The sequence below is a fragment of the Oncorhynchus kisutch genome, linkage group LG4 (genome assembly GCF_002021735.2).
Source record: "Oncorhynchus kisutch isolate 150728-3 linkage group LG4, Okis_V2, whole genome shotgun sequence".
In the NCBI taxonomy this organism is placed as follows: Eukaryota; Metazoa; Chordata; class Actinopteri; order Salmoniformes; family Salmonidae; genus Oncorhynchus; species Oncorhynchus kisutch.
In genome coordinates, this window is record NC_034177.2 from 61,949,072 (window position 1) to 61,973,008 (window position 23,937).

Consider the following 23,937-nt stretch of genomic DNA (forward strand, 5'->3'; position numbering starts at 1 on the left):
GTGCTTTTTGGCCATGATAAACACAGGTGAAATTAGCAGAAGGGAGGGGTTTGGCCAAGACTTTGCTTCCTTCCTTTGCACAAAGTTAATCACAATTGTTAATGGCATTCCCCCCCAGAAATTACAAACTTTCATGAGATAATTTGACTTGTGGGTAAACAATATTATGCAAAGAGAAACAGTCTTCTCAAAACAACATGGTGTGGTTACTTCCCATGCCATTATCTTTTGCAATAGCTTGATGTGCAATGCACATATTGCTCAAGAAATGCTCCAGTGAAAATGGGCCTCCATAAAGTTGTTCAACAATCTTGTGCAGATCGCCAGGATATCAATTACATCCAAAGCTAGCTAATAGTTCTGCATGCTGTCAACCTTCAAACCTGAGATTGGTGTTGTGGGTGACTGGTGAGTAAATGTTGGTTATGCTAGCTAGCTACATTATTTGATAATGCTAGCGAGCCGAGCTAGCTATGATACTGTGATGTAACTAGTGAAAGACAAAGCCTCTCGCTAATGTGTAATGTCAGAGGAATATTTGCATTGTTAACGTTAACAAGCTAGCTACCTTGCTAACAATAGCTTCTTTAACTGCAAGGTGGAGGGATCTCGATTGGCTATCATGCCAGATTTGCTAACTGTAGCCTATTCATTGGCAGTTCAGGTTTGATAGATGTAGCCAGCTTGCTTTTAATAATGTTCCAACTTGAACTGGCTAGCTAAGATCCCTGCTAGCTAACGTTACCTAGCTAACTTGCTAATGTTACCTAATTTACCTCATGCATTCAGTCTATATAAATGAAAGTGTGAATCTTTTTTCAATTGTATCATTTATCTTCTGTTAGGCTTCTGTTATTGAGAGAAGACCTGTGTTTGGATCGCCAATGAAACGGGCAATCACTGACATCACTGACATACAGAGATAATTGGCTGTAGTTGACCACACAGTGTAGCACTCCCAATAAGTCCTCATCCCAGTAAAGGTCACAGAACTTCTCTTTCACAACATTGCAGAATGTCTGGTACTGTAGGTCCTTCAGAGACTGGAAATACTCGCCTTCAAACACAAACATGAGACAGTACATCAATGACTGTTTTTTTAGACAGAAAGCTTGTCATACCAGATACCATACTCTTTAATGACACAACTCGCATGATGGTTGCCGGAGATGATGGCTTCCATGTTATTGGCTCTTAACCAACCGTGCTATTTTGTTAGTTTTTGTCCGCATCGCTTAACTTTTTTCGTACATAATGTTGCTGCTACCGTCTCTTATGACCGAAAAGAGTTTCTGGACATCAGAACAGCGATTACTCATCTTGAATTGGACTAATAATTTTTCTTTAATGAGTTGGACAGGAAGGATATACTCCAAACACCCGAACAGGCCCTCATCCCCATCATTCGCTGGAGAAAAAAACTGAGATTTTGCAGAGAGAGATCGGAGTGGAGTGCCTTGTGAGAATCAGGCAACAAGTAGCTAATCTGCCTTTGCCATCCGTACTGTTAACCAAAGTTCAATTGCTGGAAAATAAATGGGACTAACTAAAAGCACGTACAGTATATCCTACCAACGGTACATTAAAAACTGTAATATTTTATGTTTCACCGAGTCGTGGCTGAATGACGACATTATTAACATACAGCTGGCGGGTTATACACTCGATCGGCAGGATAGAACAGCAGCCTCTGGTAAGACACGGGGTGGCGGCCTATGTATATTTGTAAATAGCTGGTGCACGATATATAAGGAAATCTCAAAATTTTGCTCGCATGAGTTAGTGTGGTCTACAGCTTATCAAGAGATACGCTATCTACCTAGAGTTTTCATCTGTATACATACCGATGCTGGCACTAGGACCTTACTCAATGAGCTGTATACAGCCATAAGCAAACAGAAAAACGCTCATCCAGAGGTGGCGCTCCTAATGGCCGGGGACTTTAATACAGGGAAACTTAAATCAGTTTTACCTCATTTATATCAGCATGTTAAATGTGCAACCAGAGGGGAGAAAAACAAACTCAATACCACCTTTACTTCACACACAGAGACGTGTACAATGCTCTCCCTCTCCCTCGCCCTCCATTTGGCAAATCGGTCTATAAAAGTGGTCAGATAAAGCAGATGCTAAACCACAGGACTGTTTTGCTAGCACAGACTGGAATATTCTTCTGATGGCATTGAGGAGTAAACCACATCAGTCACTGTCTTCATCAATAAGTGCATCGATGATGTCGTCCCCACAGTGACTGTACGCACATACCCCAACCAGAAGCCATGGATTACATGCAACATTCACACTGAGCTAAAGGGTAGAGCTGCCACTTCAAGGAGTGTGACTAACCCGGAAGCTTATTATAAATCCTGTTATGCCCTCTTACAAACCATCAAACAGGCAAAGCATCAATTCAGGACTAAGATCGAATCGTACTACACAGGCTCTGACGCTTGTCGGAAATGGCAGGGCTTGCAAACTATTACAGACTACAAAGGGAAGCACAGCCGAGAGCTGCTCAGTGACAGGAGCCTACTAGACGAGCTAAATCAATTCTATGCTCGCTTCAGGGCAAGTAAGACTGAAACATGCATGAGAGAATCAGCTGTTCCGGATGACTGTGTGATCACGCTCTCCGCAGCCGATGTGAGTAAAACTTTTATACAGGTCAACATTCACAAGCCTGCAGGGACGTGTACGCCGAGCATGCGCTTACCAACTGGCAGGTGTCTTCACTGACATTTTCAACTTCACCCTGTCAGTCTGTAATACCAACATGTTTCAAGCAGACCACCATAGTCCCTGTGCCCATGAACACTAAGGTAACCTGCCTAAATTACTACTGACCCGTAGCACTCACGTCTGTAGCCATGAAGTGCTTTGAAAGGCTGGTCATGGTACACATCAACACAATTATCCCAGAAGCTCTAGACCCACTGCAATTTGCATACCGCCCCCAACAGATCCACAGAAGATGCAATCTCTATTGCACTCCACACTGCCCTTTCCCACCTGGGATAATGTACATATTACCAAAAGGAACACCTATGTGAGAATGCTATTCATTGACTACAGCTCAGCGTTCAACACCATAGGGCCCTCAAAGCTCATCACTACGCTAAGGACCCTAGGACTAAACACCTCCCTCTGCAACTGGACTTCCTGACAGGCCACCCCCAGGTGGTAAGGGTAGGTAACAACACATCCGCCACGCTGATCCTCAACACTGGGGCCCCTCAGGAGTGCGTGCTCAGTCCCCTCCTGTACTCCCTGTTCACTCATGACTGCACGGCCAGGCACGACTCCAACAACATCATTAAGTTTGCCAATGACACAACAGTGGTAGGCCTAATCACCGACAACGATGAGACAGCCTATAGGAAGGAGGTCAGAGACCTGACCGCGTGGTACAAGGACAACAACCTCTCCCTCAACTTGATCAAGACAAAGGAGATGATTGTGGACTACAGGAAAAGGAGGACAGAGCACGCCCCCATTCTCATCGATGGGGCCGTAGCGAAGCAGGTTGAGAGCTTCAAGTTCCTTGGCGTCCACATCACCAACAAACTAACATGGTCCAAGCACACCAAGACAGTCGTGAAGAGGGCACGACAAAACCTATTCCCCCTCAGGAGACTGAACAGATTTGGCATGGATCCTCAAAATGTTTTACATATGCACCATCAAGAGCATCCTGACGGGTTGCATAACTACCTGGTATGGCAACTGCTCGGCCTCCGACTGTAAGGCACTACAGAGGGTAGTGCGTACGGCCCAGTACATCAATGGGGCCAAGCATCCTGCCATCCAGGACCGCTATACCAGGCGGTGTCAGAGGAAGGCCCTAAAAATTGTCAAAGACTCCATCCACCCTAGTCGTAGGCTGTTCTCTCTGCTACTGCACGGCAAGCGGTACCAGACCGCCACGTCTAGGTCCAAGAGGCTTTTAAGCAGCTTCTATCCCCAAGCCATAAGCCTCCTGAACATCTAATCAAATGGCTAACCAAACTATTTGCATTGCCCCCCCCCCCACTCTTCTACACTGTTGCTACTCTGTTATTGTCTATGCATAGTCACTTTAATAACTCTACCTACATGTACATATTACCTAAATGACGTCGACTAATCGGTGCCCCCACACATTGACTCTGTACCAGTACCCCCTGTATATCACCTCGCTATTGTTATTTTACTGCTGCTCTTCAATTATTTGTTACTTTCATCTCTTACTTTTTTGTTGTTGTATTTTCTTAGAACTGCATTGTTGGTTAAGGTCTTGTAAGTAAGCATTTCACTGTAAGGTCTACACCTGTTGAAATTGGCGAATGTGACAAATATAATTTATCTTTTCTCCATCTCTCTATAAAGCAATTATCCTAACTAAATTCAGTCGGGTGAAAAACAGGGAGAATATGGCTACTAGCCATATCTGTTTGTGTGGTCTTACCAACTGGTGTGAAGAACTGTAGAAGTTGTCAAAACAGATCTGGGGCCATAGGCTACATGAGAATGAATATCAATCTTCATGTTACTTACCCATTGCTAGATCCTCTACACCATTCTCCAGATAGCCATCAAAGGCAAACTCTGCCCTGAGTAGGCCAATAACCTCGTGTAGGGAAGGGTTCATCAGGGGGGAGGTGGGAGGAAGTGAGTCTCCCTGAGGGGGTCCATGGGACTCTGATAGGTGTTCACCCTCACCTTCTCCTGTCCTTGGACCTCCTTCTCCATTGTGGGGATGGGGCATGGACGCTTTGGGGTCCGAGGGTCTGCCATTAAGGCATTCCAAAAGAGGTTCAGCTCCCTGGCCAGGGGTCAGATGGTCTCTAGGGCCCCGTGGATGTGTGGGTTGACCCTGGAGGTAGCTGGAGCTTTAGGTCAGGGGCAGATTGAGCTCCAGACCATGGAGGGACTCAGGGACTGTTATCTGCACTGGCACCAGGGTTAAGTGCCCTGTTAAAGGGTCCTGACGCAATAGGAAGTTGTTGAAAACACCACCACCAGTCAGATGAGAGCAGGATGACGATTGGCAAGAGGAAGACGAAGTCAATTGGGTGGTCGAAGGAGGGAGTGGATGGTCGGAAATGGGAGTCCTCTGGTTGCTGAGTTTGGGGGAGGTGGGAGGTGGAGAGTTGACCAATGTCCTGCCGCTTGAGGCAGTGGAGGAAAGGTTGCGTGTGCCCACGCTCCTTTGATTGGCGGGGCTGTCCCGTCCGTTGTCGTGTAGGTCTCTATCTGACTGAGGTAGGGGTAGGTCCTCAAGGTGTGGGGGGGTTTCTCGGTCCTTAGCCTCTTGCACAGGCTCGATGTCATTGCCTCTTGTGACTTCACTTATAGCCCTGCAACACAAAATTATGTGATAATTAAAAATGCATTCTTGAAATCAGTGCTAACATACAATGACATCTCTGCCGCAATCAATAAAGCAACTATGGTAAGCTCCAACTTGCAAAAACATCAGTGGTGTGTGAAATAATTCCTTGACTGGTATTTCTTATCTCCATTGAATGAAGGCATACTGCTTACTCCTCAATGTCTGAAGCAGGAAGGGGAGTTTCCTCAGTGTCCCCCTCCCTGGTCAGGACGATGGGGTTGAAGTGTGTGGCAAGGGAAGTGAAGGCCTCTGGAAGCTGGGGGGCTCCGTTAATTGGATAGCTATGGGGAACAGGGCCAGGTACAGGAGCCAATCGGCTCTCAGTGGCCATGGGCACAAACCCTACACACAGTTACAACAATCTCAGTTACAACATCAATGCCATTTGATGATCACAAATCTGTATGTAGATGCAAGGTCAACAAAATCGCTTGAACATAATGTCTGAAAAGATGAATTAATCGTACCACTCTTGATACGTGTTGATTCCTGACTTGAGTTTACTCTACTGTCCAATCCATTCTGATCCTCTGCATCAATGTCCTTTGTGAGTGGCTGAAAGGTAAGGGAGGAAGTTATCCTCGACAGACAATAATGGAATAGCAATGTGTCCTCCCTTTCACTCTGAGGGGCAGTATGTTTCTCACTACCCCTGCCAAACAGTAGCTACAGTGGTACAGTGGAGTGGTACCGGGTGGACTCTGTTGATCAGATTCGTCCACACTGTCTCAGCGTTCGTTCCTAGGCGTGATAGATAATCCCGACAGCTCTGTAACAGCAGAGACATGATCAATTAAAATCTTATACCTTAGCACCTAAGATACTTCATTCATTAATTTGTTCATCAAATCAAACTTCATTTAAAGTGTATTTCAAATTGCAACACACTTTACAGTAAAGAAACTTTGCTCATTCATTCACAATATATTATGTCACCATTGCGTCTATTAAAAATGCTGTTACATATGTAATTAATGCTACTAAAACATTGATCAAAAGAAGAATAGATGAATGTGCTTTCACTAGAATGGTTGAGAGCTGAAGCTATGACTACCTTTTTAGCTACGACAATGGAAGGTCTTTCGATGGGCGTCCTCTTGGCCATCTCCAGCAGCAGCATCTTCAACTTCCTGGGCATAGCCAGCTTCTGATTGGCTGACAGGTTGAACTTGGCCGTGGCCCATAGGATGGCAGCCACCCCATAAACACAGGCCTAAAAACAGACAGAAGTCGGACGAATGGACCGAGAGAAAGACATACAGATGGATGGACGGACAGACAGATGACACCCCACTTCATCGGTAATCAAAAGCATCTTACTTGATGGAGAAGAAGGTTTTATTTTAAAAGATGAATGTCAGAAGTTGAGGCAAACCTTTTCAGTTACGATTCCATGCTCCTGGAATTCAGGGGCCAGATAAAATGCATCGCAGGATCCTACGAGGAAAATTCACGTTGAATTATTGAACGCGACATCATTTCGTAGAATGTTCCTTCAGACACTTTTCTCAGGATAACTTTTGAATATTTGAAGTCACAACAGTTGTAAATCTATACATAAACAGAGACAAGGGAATAAATGGAAAGTGGCAAAGTAACTTTATCATCCCAAACAGAGTACTGCTGACTACCGTGTACTGCACAAGCTAAAAGAGCCATACCTGTGTTTTTAGGTTTCAGGAAGAGAACTTCTCCCTCACAACCCACGTACATTGTATCCAGGCACAGGTATGCTTTCAGGAAGGAAAAAAAGAAGAGTAAGCCTAAGAGGTTAATACGTTTTAAGAAATTACATAAAGTGTATGTCGAACTAAAACAAAGTTTTAAATGATTTATTGCCACTGCCACAGTGACGTTTCTCATAATAATTTAATCAACAGCAAAGTGGTTTAGAGACCAGACAAAGTGAGGGATTGGATGCTTACTGCTTAGTAAATCATGTCATTGATTTACACAGAGCAGAGAATCAGTGGTTGTTTAACTGAAGAAGTGAGGAGTCCAACCTGGGTAGTCTAAGTAGGTCTGCAGTGTGGAGAGGCAGGTATGACACAGGGCCCATAGCTCATTCACAGACAGTCTCTGCCCACTCCGTGTGAGTAGATCCCTCAGAGAGATCCACTAGGTCACAATCAATAAAAATTAACATTGTTAACATTTCTTTCCCTCTTGGACAGTTTACCAGTCCCAGATTAAGCCAGTCCTGGACAAAAAAAACACGTTCAATGAAAAATCACCACTGAAAGTGATTTTTAGTTCAGGAATAGGCTTAATCTGGGTCTGAGAAACCACCCCGAAGAGTTGTAAACAAGAACTTTCCTGAAACGAAGGCATGTAAAATCTACGTACATTGTACAGTACATGAAACGGATCCTTGAACTCACCTCATCCTGAGATTGTTCATTGAGGCACAGCATGCTTTTAGTCATGTGATTATTGGGAGTGTAAAGGTTTGAGGTTGAAGTCATGTTGCAAGCAGAGTCGACCAACATGTCCGGGTCTTGAGCTGGGCGGGACGAAGAGGTTTCATCTCGTGTTCCACTTTGACTGTCTGAATCTGTTTCAGCACCACATATGGGCAGGGTAGAATCTCTTTCCCCTTCTAATGTCTCACTGTCTCTCGCTGAGTCCCATTGCTCAGAGTCATTGCATTCATAAGTGGCCTTCTCTCGGTCCCCTCTCGTGCTCCAAACAGACCCGTGCCCCATGCATTCCTCAGCTCCTATCTCCGTGAGGTCCGATACATTGACACTGATATCCCCATGGGGCGCGGGCGGGAATGCGGGGGGATTATTGGAGTCTGGAACGGAGCAGGAACGATTCAGAATCCCCCTCACCCTCCCAGCCCTCTCCTGAGCCCTCCTGTGTACAGGAGAACTATTCTGAGATCTGCTATCCAACTGAGAACCAAACATGTCCTCCTCTCTGACACATCCATTCTCTTCCACATCCCCCATACCGTCAGCCCAAAGGGTGGAGTCCCAGGCTCCACATACGTGATGCCGATGCAGGCCGTTGGAGTCGTTTAAGTCCAGGTTCTCTGCCGTGGTATGTGAGACAATGCCCTGGTTTTTGGAGCTACTGTCCTCAGAGTCGATGCTCTTGTGGAGCTGCCAGTTGGGTTTGGGCTGCTGCCATCGAGCCTCCCAAGAGCCACGCCACCCATCTGTGGATAGATACACAGGTAGTATGGTTATGGCCACAGTGGACTACAACAGAAATGCACGTTGACATAGATTTACACAGACATATCCCGTGTCTAAAGGCAAACCTTGAAATGTTGCGACGGATTCGATTGACAGAACTCTTCGTCCTATAGAAGAGAGTTTCCGGCACAGGGCTGTGGAAGAGGTATCTACTAGCTTTTCCTCTGCAAGGGAGAGGAGGTCCTGAGAGGAAGACACATAATATATCAGCTAGCATAGACATAAAGTACTTTGTGATGCAAAGGTAAGTTTAAGTTTCTATAGAAAGGGTACCTTTCTCACATTTACCATTGAGATTATATTAATATAAATATGAAACTATGAACTTTAGGGGGTTTAATACGTTTTGCCATTTCATTGTTGATGACTCACTGTTGAGGACACAGTGTTGAAACAGATTTAATTTGTTTCCCAAAAGAAAATCCATCCGGTTATTGGTGTAAACTTCATATTTGAGTTTTATCCCCTGGGCAGAATTCTTGTTTCGTGCATGAAGAAGGCACAATGATGCCGAAACGTTGGCGGTTTACCCAATAAATTACTGGGAGATCTTATATAGAGTGTGCAACTCGCTTTATGTATTTTTAGAGCACGACTGTAACATCCTCCATTTTGGTTTTCCCATCTGTAGTGATGTGCAGTTTGAGAACGATTTGTTCTTTTTGAACAACTATTTTTGACTGATTCGAGTCAGGATTCGAGTGACTTGTTAATTTTAACCGTTTGTTTGACCTGCTGGCCCCCAATAAGTCCTACAGCATGATTGATACACACTCCTCCGGCTCATGAGGATCTAGACACGTGCTCTGCTCCGACCAATAACTCTGTCATATATGCACGCAGGACAATAGATCGTGCAGCAGGCAACATAGAGAAGAAATGTGCATGTTTAGAACTAATAATTGATCGCATGGTGCAAGAAGGAATTCAATTGATTATTGAATGTTATGATGGACACAGATTTATAGAACCAAAACATACACCGCGGCTCTGGTCAACAAACTCAAACTTGAGAACGAATCGTTTTTTTGGGGGGGGGGGGGGACTACAGTTTACAAATGATATTGTGCTTATCAGCCTCACAGCAGTCAAGCAATGCATTCCAACAAGAGTCGTTCACAATTTAGTCCGGTTGCGTCCACAACTAGATCTCCTTTCAAATGTATCAAGAAATAATTGATTTTGTATGCCTAGCGATCAACAAATGTACATTGTTTAAAGCAGTCACAAATGACAGCTCCAATAAGCCCACTATGGTGAACGAGAGGCTTGTAGAATCATCTTTTGAGTTTTCAGTTCATCGTTCACCGGTAGAGGGTCCTGCGTGCTCTGGGCGTTGCTCACTCAAGTGAACAAAATTTTGCCGAAAGATTTGTTCTTTTGACTGAACGAGTCGAAAAGATCAGAGTCGTTAAATATAGCCAACCTTCCCATTACTACCTATCTACATTGCACTGTCATTGCTCCTCCACACGGTGCTGCTCATGTTCAGTGTCTGTGCACATCCAGTTGCATTTCAGTATGTCATGTCTCTTGTATCCGTTTGCCAAAGGTGCTTCTACAAAGTATTGACTCAGGGGTGTGAATACTTATGGAAATGTATTTCATTTTCAATACATTTGCAAACATTTCTGAAAACATGTTTCCACTTTGTCATTACGGGGTATAGAGTGTAGATGGGTAAGAATAATAATACATGTAATCAATTTTGAATGCAGGCTGTAACACAACAAAATGTGGAATAAGTCAATGGGTATGACTACTTTCTGAAGACACTGTATTTGGTTATGTTATGTAGAATACTATCATGTTGTGATCTTGCAGACATCGATTCAGCTTTGATCTAACGTTATTAAATGAGCACCATTCTCCATTCATCACTGAAATTTGCCAGTGTAGTTTGTTGGTAGCCTGTTCTCTGGGCAGCCAAATGAGTAGATCAGAGACTGTGCGTAAAGAAGAGAATCCCGGACTTGCATAAAAATGTTGGATTTTGTGCTATCGGGAAGATAATTCGGACTCGCAGCCACTCCGTAATTTGTATAATAAGAGCGTAAAGACAGACAGCACTCCATTAATGTTCATCCATGACGGTGAAGTTACCTGGGGGAGTGGCCTGTCCTCTGGCCCCTCCTCCTGCATCTGCTCCAGCAGTCTCTGAATCTCCTCCCCCAGCTCTGCCTCCAGCTCTGGCTCAATGACAAAGTCCAACGCGGCAGAGAGGGTGGAGCCCAGAGAGTACACATGTCCCTGGAGAAGATTCAGAGCGTCATTGACCTCAAACTGACCCATAACATTCACTACACTGCAATTGTTTATCATAAAATAAAAAGACTGCTTAGACATGTTTACACTGTATGGACATGTTCTCTTTAAACCAGATGGGAATTAAAACCTCATATGTGTTATTTACCTCATGTCATCAGCTCATGTACTAAAAAAGAAGCCATTCATCACTACTGTATCCTATGACAACCTCTGTTTATTAGTATATGCAGCAGAAGTCCTTTGGGCATCTCTTTGGGGTCTTGGTGGAAACCAGGCCTATTTGGCATGCTTTTGGTTGAGGAAGTAATTCATCAGGCCATCAAGATGTCAATAAAGCTGCAGTAGGCCAGGCCAAGGCAATGTTCCTCCCTCATATGAGCGCCTTCAGATCCATTAGGCCAATTGCAACCATCGAAAGCTTCTAGATTATCGCCAGCTGATCTCTCGTTAAAACAACCAATACGGGCGAAAATAACCCGCAGAGCTGATCTCAAATTGCAACCAACATTACCGCTCCCTAACGTGGATGTAGAGGTTATATTTTAGTCTTGATTGCAGCCATCATTTATCAAGACCATTTCACCCTCCAGTTGTATTATCGTGGGAACAATTTATTCCTACTTTATGAGCAAACTAAATGGCGATTTATCTATTTGACAATCAATTCCTTACAACTGAAATAAAGCATTTCCTCATTTACCACGGAAGATCTACCGTGGTAATTGTCAAATAGATAAATCTATGCGAACTGGTATTGTTCCTAAAGACTTGAAAATGACAGATATGGCACTTTTGCAACTGGTGGATAAAATCTTTACAGCCCTTAACAACAATGAATACACTCTTGGATTCATCCAAAATTACTTTCTGAATTGTATTATTATGGTTTTCACGATTATACATATATTTGGTTATATAGTTATGTTTATGATAGAGAATCATTTTCTGATGCAAACAGCTGTGCATCTACCAGGGCCGAGATATCCTGTGGCGTGACACATGGCTCGATAACTGGACCTATGTTACTCCTCATCAATGTCAATGACCTCGCTTGCTTCTACCGTACTTCCCATTCTCTTTGCTGATGATACCAATTTGATTTGATAAAAAAATGTGGAATCACTAATTGATGAACTCAGGCCAACTTTTATGAATGGTTCCCTGACAAACAAATTATCTTTGAATGTAAAACAATCCAACTTTATTTTATTCACTAGTAAGAATAGGTTAAAAAATATATATTTTAAAAAATTGAAAAAAAAAAAAGAGCCTGAATCTCAATTAGTGGGAACTAAATGGAACCAGTCACATCAATTAGAGTTGTAATTGATGAAAAGGTATCCTGGAAAGATCATATTCAATTTGTCTGTAGACAACCATGAAATATGTTGGTATCATCAGATAGATAAGTGGTTTGGTTCATCAGGCTTGCTTCCTATCTATACTAGAGCTTTATTTACCCATATCTCATTTACTGTAATATTGTCTGGGCCAGTACATATGCCTCATACCTACACAAATGACTCATCACACAAAATACATTTGCATGCCTAGCCACCTCCTCTAATTACCTGGCACCATCTGCACCTTTTGTTTAAGAAACTCAATATCTTGTCTATTTACAACAATGTACGCCAATTATGCACTTTTATCTACAAATACTCATACCGCCCAGACAGTTTACCTAAACCTTTCAGTGGATTCTTCCAGGTTAATTCTGAAATCCATCTATATAACACAAGACACTGTGATAACCTTCACCCTCCCCACTGCCACACCTCATAGTCAATTCTCTGTCAGATACAGAGGTGCCATACTCTGGAATTCCTGTCTTCACATTGCCAAAATATCCTCATCGCTCAATAACTTCAAGTGAAGACTGGGGGTCAGCCTGATGATCCGACTCAGTAATCTCCTCAATATAGCCTAACTCTCACATCAACACACACATTTAAACAAATGATTACTGATCAATGAATTTATTCATTTACAATTAGTGTTATACATTTATAATTAGTAGGTTTTGTCATCTGTTTGAACAAACCTTTTTTATTTTTGTACTTATGTATTGTAGATAGTTTTTTTGTAGTTTTCATATAATCCCCTGGGCTTTCAACCACACCTGCACACTGTTTTTAATTATTAATTGTTTGTATCTGTATTTATCTGTTTATCACTTGTTTTCACTGGTGGAAATAAATTCAACTTAAACTGAAGTTATTTAAAATGGCACGTATTATTTTGCCATTTAAAGCGAAACGTTTGAATGAAATATAGGCCTACTACTTCTATATCTTGTACTCTAATAAGTTTGTAAAGTTTTTTTTTAACGTTCAACAGCCTTATGGTTTTCGATGCTCCTGATAGGTCGATATTTAATTGGGAGTGGGATTAGGGAATCTAGACCAGCTGTCTGGTATCATAATCACTTGGCATGGTAAGAACAAGAGATCAACTGATCTGCTGGTTTATCCTTATTGGTTTTGTTGTTACAACCAAGCTCAATTTAGCCTGCAGGCGCATGTCATCTCCCGTTAGTAGTGTTTTAAGAAATCCAGCGGTAACCTGAACAAGTGCGTTAAGTTCTGCCTGTAGTTGTAATCGAGCAATTATGCCTGGCAGGCAATGCATTCTGGGGCCTCATTTAACAAACGCATCATGATCTCTCCATATTTGCCCTGGATCTCGTCAGATCATTGGCTGCAATACCAGGAGTCAGGGGAGATGAAACTACAGCACATACGTGGGAATTTCATGAGAGCCTGTCTCTTTGTAAGACTCAAGAGACTGAAAGCTGAAAAGCCAGACACTTTTACTCCAGTGAACTATTATTGTAACTTGCAGATATTTGACAATCTTCTCTTGTGCTTTACTTGGGGGAATTGTGCTCTCTGTTGCAATTATGGTTGACATGTTGGCTCTTGAATGAATCTGCACCAGGTGGTTTTTTTTTTAGGTCGAATCTCAGACAAGATACGTACTGTATTGCAAACAATTCAAAGGAATGTAACCCATACTTATGTGGTGGATATGGGAAAGGTAGAAGATCCAGATCACACAAACACGTCAAGAGCATGTTAAATCCACCAGCTGCTGAAAGGTCATGCCTAGTTCCCGTTGGGTGCGCAAGCACGTCCCAGCCATAGAAATATAATTTACTAGAAATAATTATATTTCTACGGCCCCAGCCGCTCCACTTGGCGCACTTAACGTACATGGGAAGATATTGGAAGACTAGATACCATTAGACAACCATAGACACGCACATTAAACCTGAAATTGAGCAACTGATAAATGTAGTCGAGATAGGAAATAAATTCATGGCGCTACACAACCCAAAGGGGGGGAGGGAGAGAGAGAGAGAGAATAAGTGAATCAGACAGAAAGATAGATGTGATGAGAGAGAGTGGAATCCTTTCTTAGTGAGACATATTGTTATCCTCTGTATTTGCTGCTATACATAAAGACTTTTTTAGATTCCTTTGATTTCCACCATGTTTGTTCTGAAATAGCATTTATGTCATATTGATTTCTAGTAAATGAAGTATGGTGGACTAATGTGTAGGCGCAGTGTTCATCAAACAAACTTCAACAGTGAAAGGCTGTTGCCGTATTGTGCATTTTAATATGTCCAGTAATGACAATAAATGAACGAGAATGTCTTGAGAAGCCATCTCATCACTTCCTTTCTAGCGGACATATTTCAGAGTGCAAGTCTTTTTCCCAACGCCAAAACCCACTTACACGACTATATAAGAAAACACTCCAAAAAGGCCTGGTAAACGAAAGGCACCTCAACTGCTGTTTTCTCACTTGTTCTCAACCCTCAATGTCAAGAATGCACTGTAACATCTGCCTACAGCGAGACACAAAACATGCCGTGAAGTAGCCATTCGCAGTGAAAGAACCCCCTTACCTCAAAGGTACTGCCAGTCTTGTCAAACTCTGGAGGTATAAACGAGCCCTCGGGGTCATCTGCAAGGAAGTGTACAAGAGTACATCTAGTTAACGTGTGTAATAAACGCATTGTTAGATGTGGTGTTGGTAGGCCTACCGCTCCACAAACATATGATCACATGATTCCACCGTAACTGTAACAATATGGGGCCAAGTACAAGACCAGGTGCTAAGCCAATAAAACCACTTGCAACCAGTCATCTACATCCTTCAGTCCAGCAGAATGAGCACACAACAATACAGTGTTAAAATGTGTAACAAATGTTTTACCACATGTAGTGTTGGTATCAGTCCTAATTGACAATATGGGGCCTATTATAAAACCAGGTGCTAAGCCAATGAAACTACCCACTCATACTGTACATCATTCATTAGCTCAGAGACAATCCCACACAAATGGGACTGCAGCTATCTCCCGATCAGAGCCTTGGTGTTGCGCTGCGGAGCATCTTCAGTCTTAAGTAGGCCAGTATTTGTGCTGGGGTGGAAGCAGGGATAAAGCCGCCCGCCTTCCGCCTCCTCTAACCACAGTTAGAGGCAGTTAAGTAGGTCAGGCCTAGATTTGGGGCTGTCTCTGACTCCTCGAGTTATGACGGGCTCCCAGCTAGGAGGAGGCCAGACACTCCAGAGGGTCAGAACGAACGGCCAAGGAGAAGTGAGCACTATTGGGTAGAGATCATAGGTAAGCTGGCTCTAAGATATGACAGGAGGGGCAAACACATAGGAAGGAGACTGCAGTGAACTCAGTGAGTGAAGGAATGTGCTCCCTAACACTATGATTGAGAAAAACTATCTAGATTAAGGCTCCCATATTCTCCCAGATGGGACTGGAGAGAGCTTATATGAATATGTATTACAATGTGGTCGATGTGTCATAAAAGTATAACGCCATTTTCTACCAATGAATTGAATGGATACTTCCCCACTTCCCCATGAGTTATAACACTGCTGCATGCTGGTCATTAACTGGCCACATAAGGTCACTGTAGGCTCAATCCTGAGGGGACACGTGATGATCTCACACATGCATCAGTATTCAAGAAAAAGCTCCTAAGCTCAATTAAACCTAATGCAGGGAAGAAAAGTAGTATTGGCATATGAGTGCTGGTTGGGGTTCCATTGTGGTTAAAGCAAATCAACCCAATTACTGATCAGCAATAGATTCTAATGTGAATCCAGGGTGAGTCAAAGGCACCGATAGGCAGCTGACCGCCAGAATTTCTGTTACCGTGGCAACAATCCCCTTGGCAATGTGGACACTGTTGAGCTCATCAATGCTTATCAATTACTGATGTTGCCATGGGGAAAATGGGAGGCAATCCCAGAATGGTTATGCGTGTGCATGGGTTTGTGTGTGTGTGTGTGTGTGTGTGTGTGTGTGTGTGTGTGTGTGTGTGTGTGTGTGTGTGTGTGTGTAAGAGAGAGAGAGAGAATCCGGTGCGCATGTATGTCTGTGCATCCATGCATACGTGTGTGTTTGTGTGCCTGCTTGCCTGCCTGTGTATGTTTGTGTGGAAGGGACAACACAGGTGAGTGTGACAGGTGGTGACGTAGCCCTGTTTGGTAAAAGACAGATGATTGAGGTTTGTTAAGAGGAGAAGAAGCTAGTCTGTTGGCAGAGAGGATTTATCACAATGTCTGAGGGACAAGACATAGTGAAAAAGCGGCAGAGTATCCTGAACATGAAAGATGTGACTCAGTTTCACCAACACTCTCCATCCAAATGAGACCAGGCACTGCAGACGACTGCAAAATCACATCACACAGATGTAATCGCACAAAGGCTCAGCATTTTTTAATTAAGAAACAGCCCTCTTTTGCAAATGCAGCCATTTTACATTTCAATCATTTTGGGTAAAGGTGTAATTTTCGTTTGAGACAGATACTGCTGACCAAAAGAGAATATGATGGGGTTTGGAAACAAACTTTTCATGGGGAGGAGAGTCTAGGGACCCATTCATAAAGCATCTCAGAGTATGAGTACTGATCTAGGATCAGTTTGAATGTTCAAATCATAATGAATAGAAGGGGGGACTTGAATACGGGTCCTGAACTTCATGACCCTTTGACTTCCCATAGGAAGGACATATTGATCTATGACCTCAGGATACCATGTTAGATCAGATCAGATTGATCGATCAGTGGAGAGAGTGCTGCCTCAGCCTTTTACAATAGCAGACAGCACTCACTAACAGATGTACTGTATGAGACGAAACACCAGATAATCCCCTGAATAACTAATAGACATGGGTGATGTTCATTACCCACCAAATGGTAGAACATTAACTGAAACAGGGAGGGACTGCCTGGACTTGTCCAATAGGACACACTCATTTTAGTTTCCCGTTGCAAAACATTTTAAACATTTGTATGTGCCCTAAAGAATGTGACCCTGAATAGACAGGGAGACCGCATCGACTGTGATGGAGAGAGGGCCGTGTTGAGCTGTGCCGGGTTGTGTTGAGCTGTGCCGGGTTGTGTTGAGCTGTGTTGACTCACCACTGAGCTGCTCCATGAAGCACACGTTGCCATGGGCGTTAAAGGCCAGGGTGTCGGGCGTGATGCACAGGGTGTGGAACAGGGGTGATGAGGCGATACTCTGCAAGGCCAGGACACACTCCACACACACCGCCCACACCTCCTGCTCCGTCAGACAGATGTCCCGCAACGACAGGATATCCGCCAGGGACACGTTCTCCTGTGGGGACACACACAGGCAGGCATCGACGCAAGCATGCATGTGCTCACACGCAGACATACACACACGAACACACACAGGAGTAACACACACGCACACACAAAAGTAATACAGTAAGTGTCCTGCAGCAATAAACACACTTACACCTACATCCTTGTATGTCATGCTGCAAACAGTGGAAAGCCAAGTGGGCACTTATTGGTGTTATGAAGAAGCCTAATTGCATCCATAAATAGAAAACATCTCATGGCATGTTCGACATTTTCATCATGTGAAGAAGACGGGATGTTTTGTTGGCTTGGCACATGAGCACAAAAGGAAGTCTTTGCTACTACCGCGATAGAGCGTCTCCATTGTGAAGTGGTGTCCAATACTCTGCATTTCCATTCTATGCATGTGACTGAACAGTGTAACAGACCACGGGCTTTTCACAAAAGCCTAGTCTCATGGGACATGGGCATTTCAGTCGTTGCCATTTGTTTCATAATGGGAGTCAAGTTGAATGATGAGCTTCATCACTAGGATGTCCCGTCCTCACTAACATTCCATGACTATTTTCTCTGTAAAACATCTGGGTCTGTATACACAAAGCATTTCAGAGACGGAGTGCTGATCTAGGATCAGTCAAGTCTTTTAGACCATAATGAATGAGATTACATGGACACGGGGGAACCTGATCCTAGATCAGCACTCCTACTCAGATACTTTGCAGGTCCTGGTTTTGTGTCTTTGTCATACATTTAAAATAAAAAAATGGAACTGGAGTGAATACACAATATCCTTCTTCAGTTGATCTGAGAGAGATCTAAGAGATTATTGTTTTGTTACAAAATATATATTTTTTGTTGCAGAAGGTGAATAAAGCACACCCATAATTCTGTAGAATATGGCACAATAATAGGGCAGAAAGATGTCACTAAGCAGCAGCATACAGTAAGCCTATAAATAGACTGTTGCCCTTGAGAACAGTGCAGAGAAACATTGAGTCTCTCCCTCTCCCTCCTCAAGTTAAATATGCCGGCCTACATAACTTTCCCTCTTCACTCCATGAGCTCTAATAAGACCAACTATACACTGGTGGAACACCTCAAAGGTTTAGAGAAGGACATTGAATAAGATCGAGGAACGAAAAGAAGAGTGAGGTAGCGATGGACTGGGTGGGCTACTAAGTGGGTGACTAAGTCATTGAGGGAAATCATGGTGAGATGTTAGTGGTTTAATGAACCCCTTAGTATTCAAAGGTAAAATGTGATTAAGTTTACACTTTGTTCCCCTTGTGTGTAGGCTACAGCTGAATGCATCTGTCAGGCTGACCTCGCACATACCGCCCTCCACTCAAGATTACCCTGCAGTGTCTCTGGAGTCTCCATACTTGCAAAGGCAGCTGCAGCTCAACACGTCTGGAGTGAATAACTGCGAATAACTGTTCTGCACTGAATCATATTGCCCACTGTACATTGTTTAACATTGGAACTTTAAAACACTCAAACTAAGTGTATGGGGTAGTGTTTTAATGAATGCCCGTATTATCCACATAAAGCCAAGAGAGGACACAGCAGGGGTCAATACATCTGTACAGTAAGCTAGTCATGGATATTACTGTACATCCCAGAGTACAATTAATATGGTCCCTGATCACCATGAGAGTTATAAGGAAAGGCCACAGACACATTAATCTCATCTTGTTGCCCTGAGAGAGAGAGAGAGAGAGAGAGAGAGAGAGAGAGAGAGAGAGAGAGAGAGCATGTTGTTGATTAAATTAGACCTTAGAAAACAGCATGTCTTCTTCAATCATTCAATCACTCGGTCAAGAGCATAGGTTAGCCTATACACTCTTTAAAAAAAAATAGGTACCTAATGGGTTCTTCGGCTGTCCCAATAGTAGAACCATTTTTGGTTCCAGGTGCACAAGTGAATAACACAAGTGCATATGTCACAGCCAATAAAGTCAGTCCCCTGGGGACCTCAGTCCACAGTATTGACATAACACATGCCATTTTATTTATTTATTTATTTTATTTTACCTTTATTTAACCAGGTAGGCAAGTTGAGAACAAGTTCTCATTTACAATTGCGACCTGGTTTTGAGAGAACAATAATAATTACGATGATAATAATGTAGGCTAAACATAAATGTTTACTCTCACCTCATCTTCAAGGAGTGGAGGCAGATGCTCAACTTCATAGTATTCCTCCTCTTCTTCCTCCTCCCCTGAGAATGCGACTGCATCAGTTCCAGACGTCCCCATTGTATTTGGTTTTAATCAAGACTGTGGATGTTTGTAGAATTGGGTGAGTGCAGTGTCACTCCCATAGCCTTAAACCTACTGTAAAGCTTTTCCCCTTTCGCTTACTGTCCTGGTAACAGTGTATCAGGTCAGGAAAGATTACGTGAATGAAAGATTAACGTTACATGAATAGGTTTTCCGAACACGGACAGCGCCGGCTACTTTTTCTAAATGTTCCCCGTTCTACCAGCAAGTTGCAACGCGATGCGGCGTTCCACAAAACGTTCACTGTCGCTGCGGTTCTTTTAATTCCAAAACAGGCGAAAGACAGCTGAAAAACGACCAGAGCAATGCGTTTGAATGTGTAGCACATTGCTAATAATTGATGGCAACAGGGGAGTTTGTCAACTACATGCTGTCATGGCAACAACTGCCGCACCTCCACAGAAACAACTGACATTGCGATCATGAACTGCAGTTCTCAAGTCCTCCCAGCAAGGGCTACACTATGCACTACACTACAGCCTATATACAATTTGTTTTGAAGAGGCGTTGCCTGCGCTGCCCTACATACAAGATTCGCTCCGCAGTGGCGTGTATTCATGGTTGCCAAGAGAAACTAGGCTCCCCCCCCCCAAAAATGGCAAGATTTTATTAAATTTTTTATATCTTTCGTCTCTCTGTGTTTCATACTTTTCCTTCAATTCTCAAGAGACTGAATTGTATCTCACAGGAGAAAGCTATCAAGCGAGCGAAACGACGGCCCTCTGTCTCTGTATGTGTAGCCCATCCAGCTGATGCTGTCTGGTCAAAAATAGTATGACATTGTTGTGCATTGAACACAAGCGATTGGCCTACCTTCATAAACATATGTACATATACAACAACAGCCAAACAGCTGTTGAGTGAACTCAACTTTGAATGGTCCTGGTACACAAAAAAAAAAGTGTCAAGGGAAGCAAGTTTGGATTTGGCTTCACACCAATCATATCAAAGGCAAAAGGTAATTTGCAGAAAAAACTTGAACTATTGCATCTTGTGTTTTTGTCCTGGTGGCTAGCTAGCACAAATTGCCCCTTTCCCAAATGAGCAATGTATGAAGATAGGGATTTGGACTTAATTCTTCTTTCTCCGTACTGGCCAATGGTTATTCTGATCCAACCATAAATTCATACATTGTGCCCCTGGTCTGAGGAGGATGAAGGTTCAATATGTAGCTAGATGTAATAGGCTAATGTTAACTAGCTGGCCTGGCGCATCTTTACCCATGAAAGGAAGTTAGGCTAGCAAGCAAGCATTTTAGCCAGGTAGCCTAGGACTGTATGAAAGTCACAGACTGTTTTTGCAAAATGAAAGAGAGGAGGAGGGCATTGTTTCTCTGCAAGTAGGGTGAGTCAACATGTTTTTTTTCTCCTTACGCATGCACGCAGGCACACACACGCATGCACGCACGCACACACACACACACACACACACACACAGAGAGAGAGAGAGAAATCAGTACCATGGACAGCCACATCATATTTAGCTCACGTTGATTGGACTGATTTGTTTTTGGAATCTTAGTTGTCACTGGACTAAGCATAGGTGATTTGATAATGTTGAAGTTGAAATGGTCCTGGAATAGTGGTGCTAGCTCGTGTTTTATTTGCGACTTGCGGTAACACCGGGGTTCTAAATCAATTGTTGTTTAGTAGTCCGAAAATGTCGTAAACATGAACTTGCTGGACCATGTTGAAGGTCATGTAACTGTTTGCTACATACAATTTGCTTTGTGGACTTCACCGGACAGATGTGGCTCTCCGGGTTTTGTGATGAAACAAATGTGTGGTTGAATTTATTCTGCCACTGTGTCGTCTTATTGTCTCGGCCTTTAGGCCTATAGATCACAGTGGGAAACTATATGAACTAACAGGGTATAGAGCAAACAACTCAATTATCACAACACAGATTGTAATGTGTTTTTTTTCTGGCTTGGCTTCCCCAGTGATTTTACCCACGCACCAACGCTACTGTTCGCTCCACGGTGCCTCTGCATCAAAGCAATTCGTGACATGAGTCATGGGGACGTTTGCTGCAAAGCCTGTCCTACACATATTTTTGCACTCCTCGTGACATGAATTGCAAGTGTCACTCAAGTATTACCAAGGGCAAAATCACACCTGCACTGGTGACTTATGCACTGATATTCTGAACATCTGATTGAGGATCTCTCTCTTTCTCCCACTCTCTCCATCACCAACAGTTTTCTGTGCAAATGCACCACACAGCCTAAAGCAAAGCATAACTGCATACCAAATTACTGACTTTGGGCACTTCAACATCATGGTTTGCGTTTTCAACACCAGAATCAAATAGACGAGGGCTATGTCAATCTCGACAAACAGAAAACACATCCCTCCCTACTCAGTATGGAAGGCCTGGCTTGACAGTCTCCGAATGTCATTAAACATTTTGGTGTTTTGTAACAAATGTCACTTTACGTTCATTAAGTGGAAAGTGCACTATTTGGATGCTGGAATTATATTAGAGCAGAGTGGACGAACGTGTGCAGGTAAATCAAATCAAATCAAATCAAATTTTATTTGTCACATACACATGGTTAGCAGATGTTAATGCGAGTGTAGCGAAATGCTTGTGCTTCTAGTTCCGACAATGCAGTAATAACCAACAAGTAATCTAACTAACAATTCCAAAACTACTGTATTATACACAGTGTAAGGGGATAAAGAATATGTACATAAGGGTATATGAATGAGTGATGGTACAGAGCAGCATAGGCAAGATACAGTAGATGGTATCGAGTACAGTATATACATATGAGATGAGTATGTAAACAAAGTGGCATAGTTAAAGTGGCTAGTGATACATGTATTACATAAGGATGCAGTCGATGATATAGAGAGGTAGCACACAGGTGCATGTGGCATACAGGAGACTTTTGAAGTAGCCTAATGAGATTAAAACATTGTGACTGGTCGTGTTTATGCCACACATAAGGTAATACATTTGAAAAGTTAAATGACAAATATTCTCACTTAGATCGGAGATCCATGCGCAATGATGCACCTGCCTATCAGCTATTCCTCTTTGTTCTTGTGGATTTAGATAGGAACATTTTGGTTCCGCTTTTAATGATTTCATGTGTGGTACATAGCCGCGGGACAAACAATCCACCCACCACTATTGCAACTATGAATGGTGGCTAGAGGGCAGGATAGACAGACTGGTGGACTATATTGACTAGTGGTATGGTAAGCGCACGGAAAGCGTGAAAGGTGGAGACGCATGCAAGCAGATTAGGAAATTTGACCAGGATAGAAGAAATGATTTAGTAAAACCTGAAACTGTGAATGTAAACCAGGGAGAAAACACACTACCCTCCCCTGTGCCCAACAAAACACACACAAGCCTTCCCAAAGAAGAAAAAACAACAGTACACAACCCTCCCCTATTTTGGACCCCCCCCCCCCCCCCCCCCACTGCCTTTTAACACTGCCTTTTAAAAATATGGGTCATTGCTCTGAGGAAGTTTTGAGCCTGGTTGTGTGGGTTTGTTAATCTTATTCTAGTCTCACGGTGCCAGCTCGGGGTGAAGCTCTCTCATATATCAGCCACCGGCTGATATGATAAAGCGTGCCATGATTCGTCCCCCATATCTAACCAGTGGTGCATTGTTGCCCAATCCATTGAGGTGGTCACCGATCTGCCTGGCATACATTGTAGATGTACAATGCCATTTGCAGAACATGATTGCCAACATCATTACAAAGTCCATTTGAGAAAAATCCCATGCCTGTTCTAGCGGGTTGAAGTCGAGCCTGTTTGGGTGCCTGCCGAGATGGAGGTGGCAGGGCGGGTGGCAGGGAATGAGATTGCTATTATGTTGGCAGCGCCCTGCGGCTGCTCAGCAGTGATGTAGAGGTCTACCCTGGCTGGACAGGGGTAAAGACTATTAGATTCGAAGGGTTTCTTTCCAAAACGCTATATATCCATTTTCAGAAATGTTGGTAAATTAGCTTTTATTCTTTGAAGAACTTATGAAATAGATATGTTTTTTTTAATGGGATGAGATTGTTCAATGATAGTGTATTTGTGTAATGTATTTGTTTGAAATCTATCACTTGATGGTTTCATTTCAGAGAGACAAATCAAAGTTTTGTTGCAAAACGTTATATATCTGCCTCACTCTCAGAGAAATAAGCAGTGCTG

The 23,937-nt window shown here is 43.1% G+C and overlaps 1 protein-coding gene across 3 annotated transcripts in view; it reads right to left on the minus strand.

Moving 5' to 3' along the window:
• The window catches only part of LOC109888948 (kinase non-catalytic C-lobe domain-containing protein 1), a 50,879-nt gene extending 30,615 nt beyond the window's left edge, over positions 1–20,264 (minus strand). The window contains exons 1-14 of one of the 3 annotated variants that reach the window (XM_031823376.1): positions 19,645–20,264; positions 17,299–17,497; positions 14,759–14,817; positions 10,678–10,824; positions 8,640–8,757; positions 7,753–8,534; positions 7,375–7,489; positions 7,033–7,104; positions 6,747–6,808; positions 6,426–6,584; positions 6,063–6,140; positions 5,839–5,926; positions 5,524–5,713; positions 4,534–5,336 (exon numbers count right to left, since the gene is read on the minus strand). In XM_031823376.1, coding sequence (XP_031679236.1) covers positions 4,871–5,336; positions 5,524–5,713; positions 5,839–5,926; positions 6,063–6,140; positions 6,426–6,584; positions 6,747–6,808; positions 7,033–7,104; positions 7,375–7,489; positions 7,753–8,534; positions 8,640–8,757; positions 10,678–10,824; positions 14,759–14,817; positions 17,299–17,497; positions 19,645–19,746 — 2,637 coding nt within the window. In that variant the 5' untranslated portion in view covers positions 19,747–20,264 and the 3' untranslated portion in view covers positions 4,534–4,870. Of the gene's footprint in view, positions 1–4,533; positions 5,337–5,523; positions 5,714–5,838; positions 5,927–6,062; positions 6,141–6,425; positions 6,585–6,746; positions 6,809–7,032; positions 7,105–7,374; positions 7,490–7,752; positions 8,535–8,639; positions 8,758–10,677; positions 10,825–14,758; positions 14,818–17,298; positions 19,188–19,644 lie in introns of those variants that run through there. The other 2 variants (XM_020481544.2, XM_031823377.1) reach the window with 2 other exon arrangements.
• Between the last annotated feature and the right edge of the window lie 3,673 nt (positions 20,265–23,937).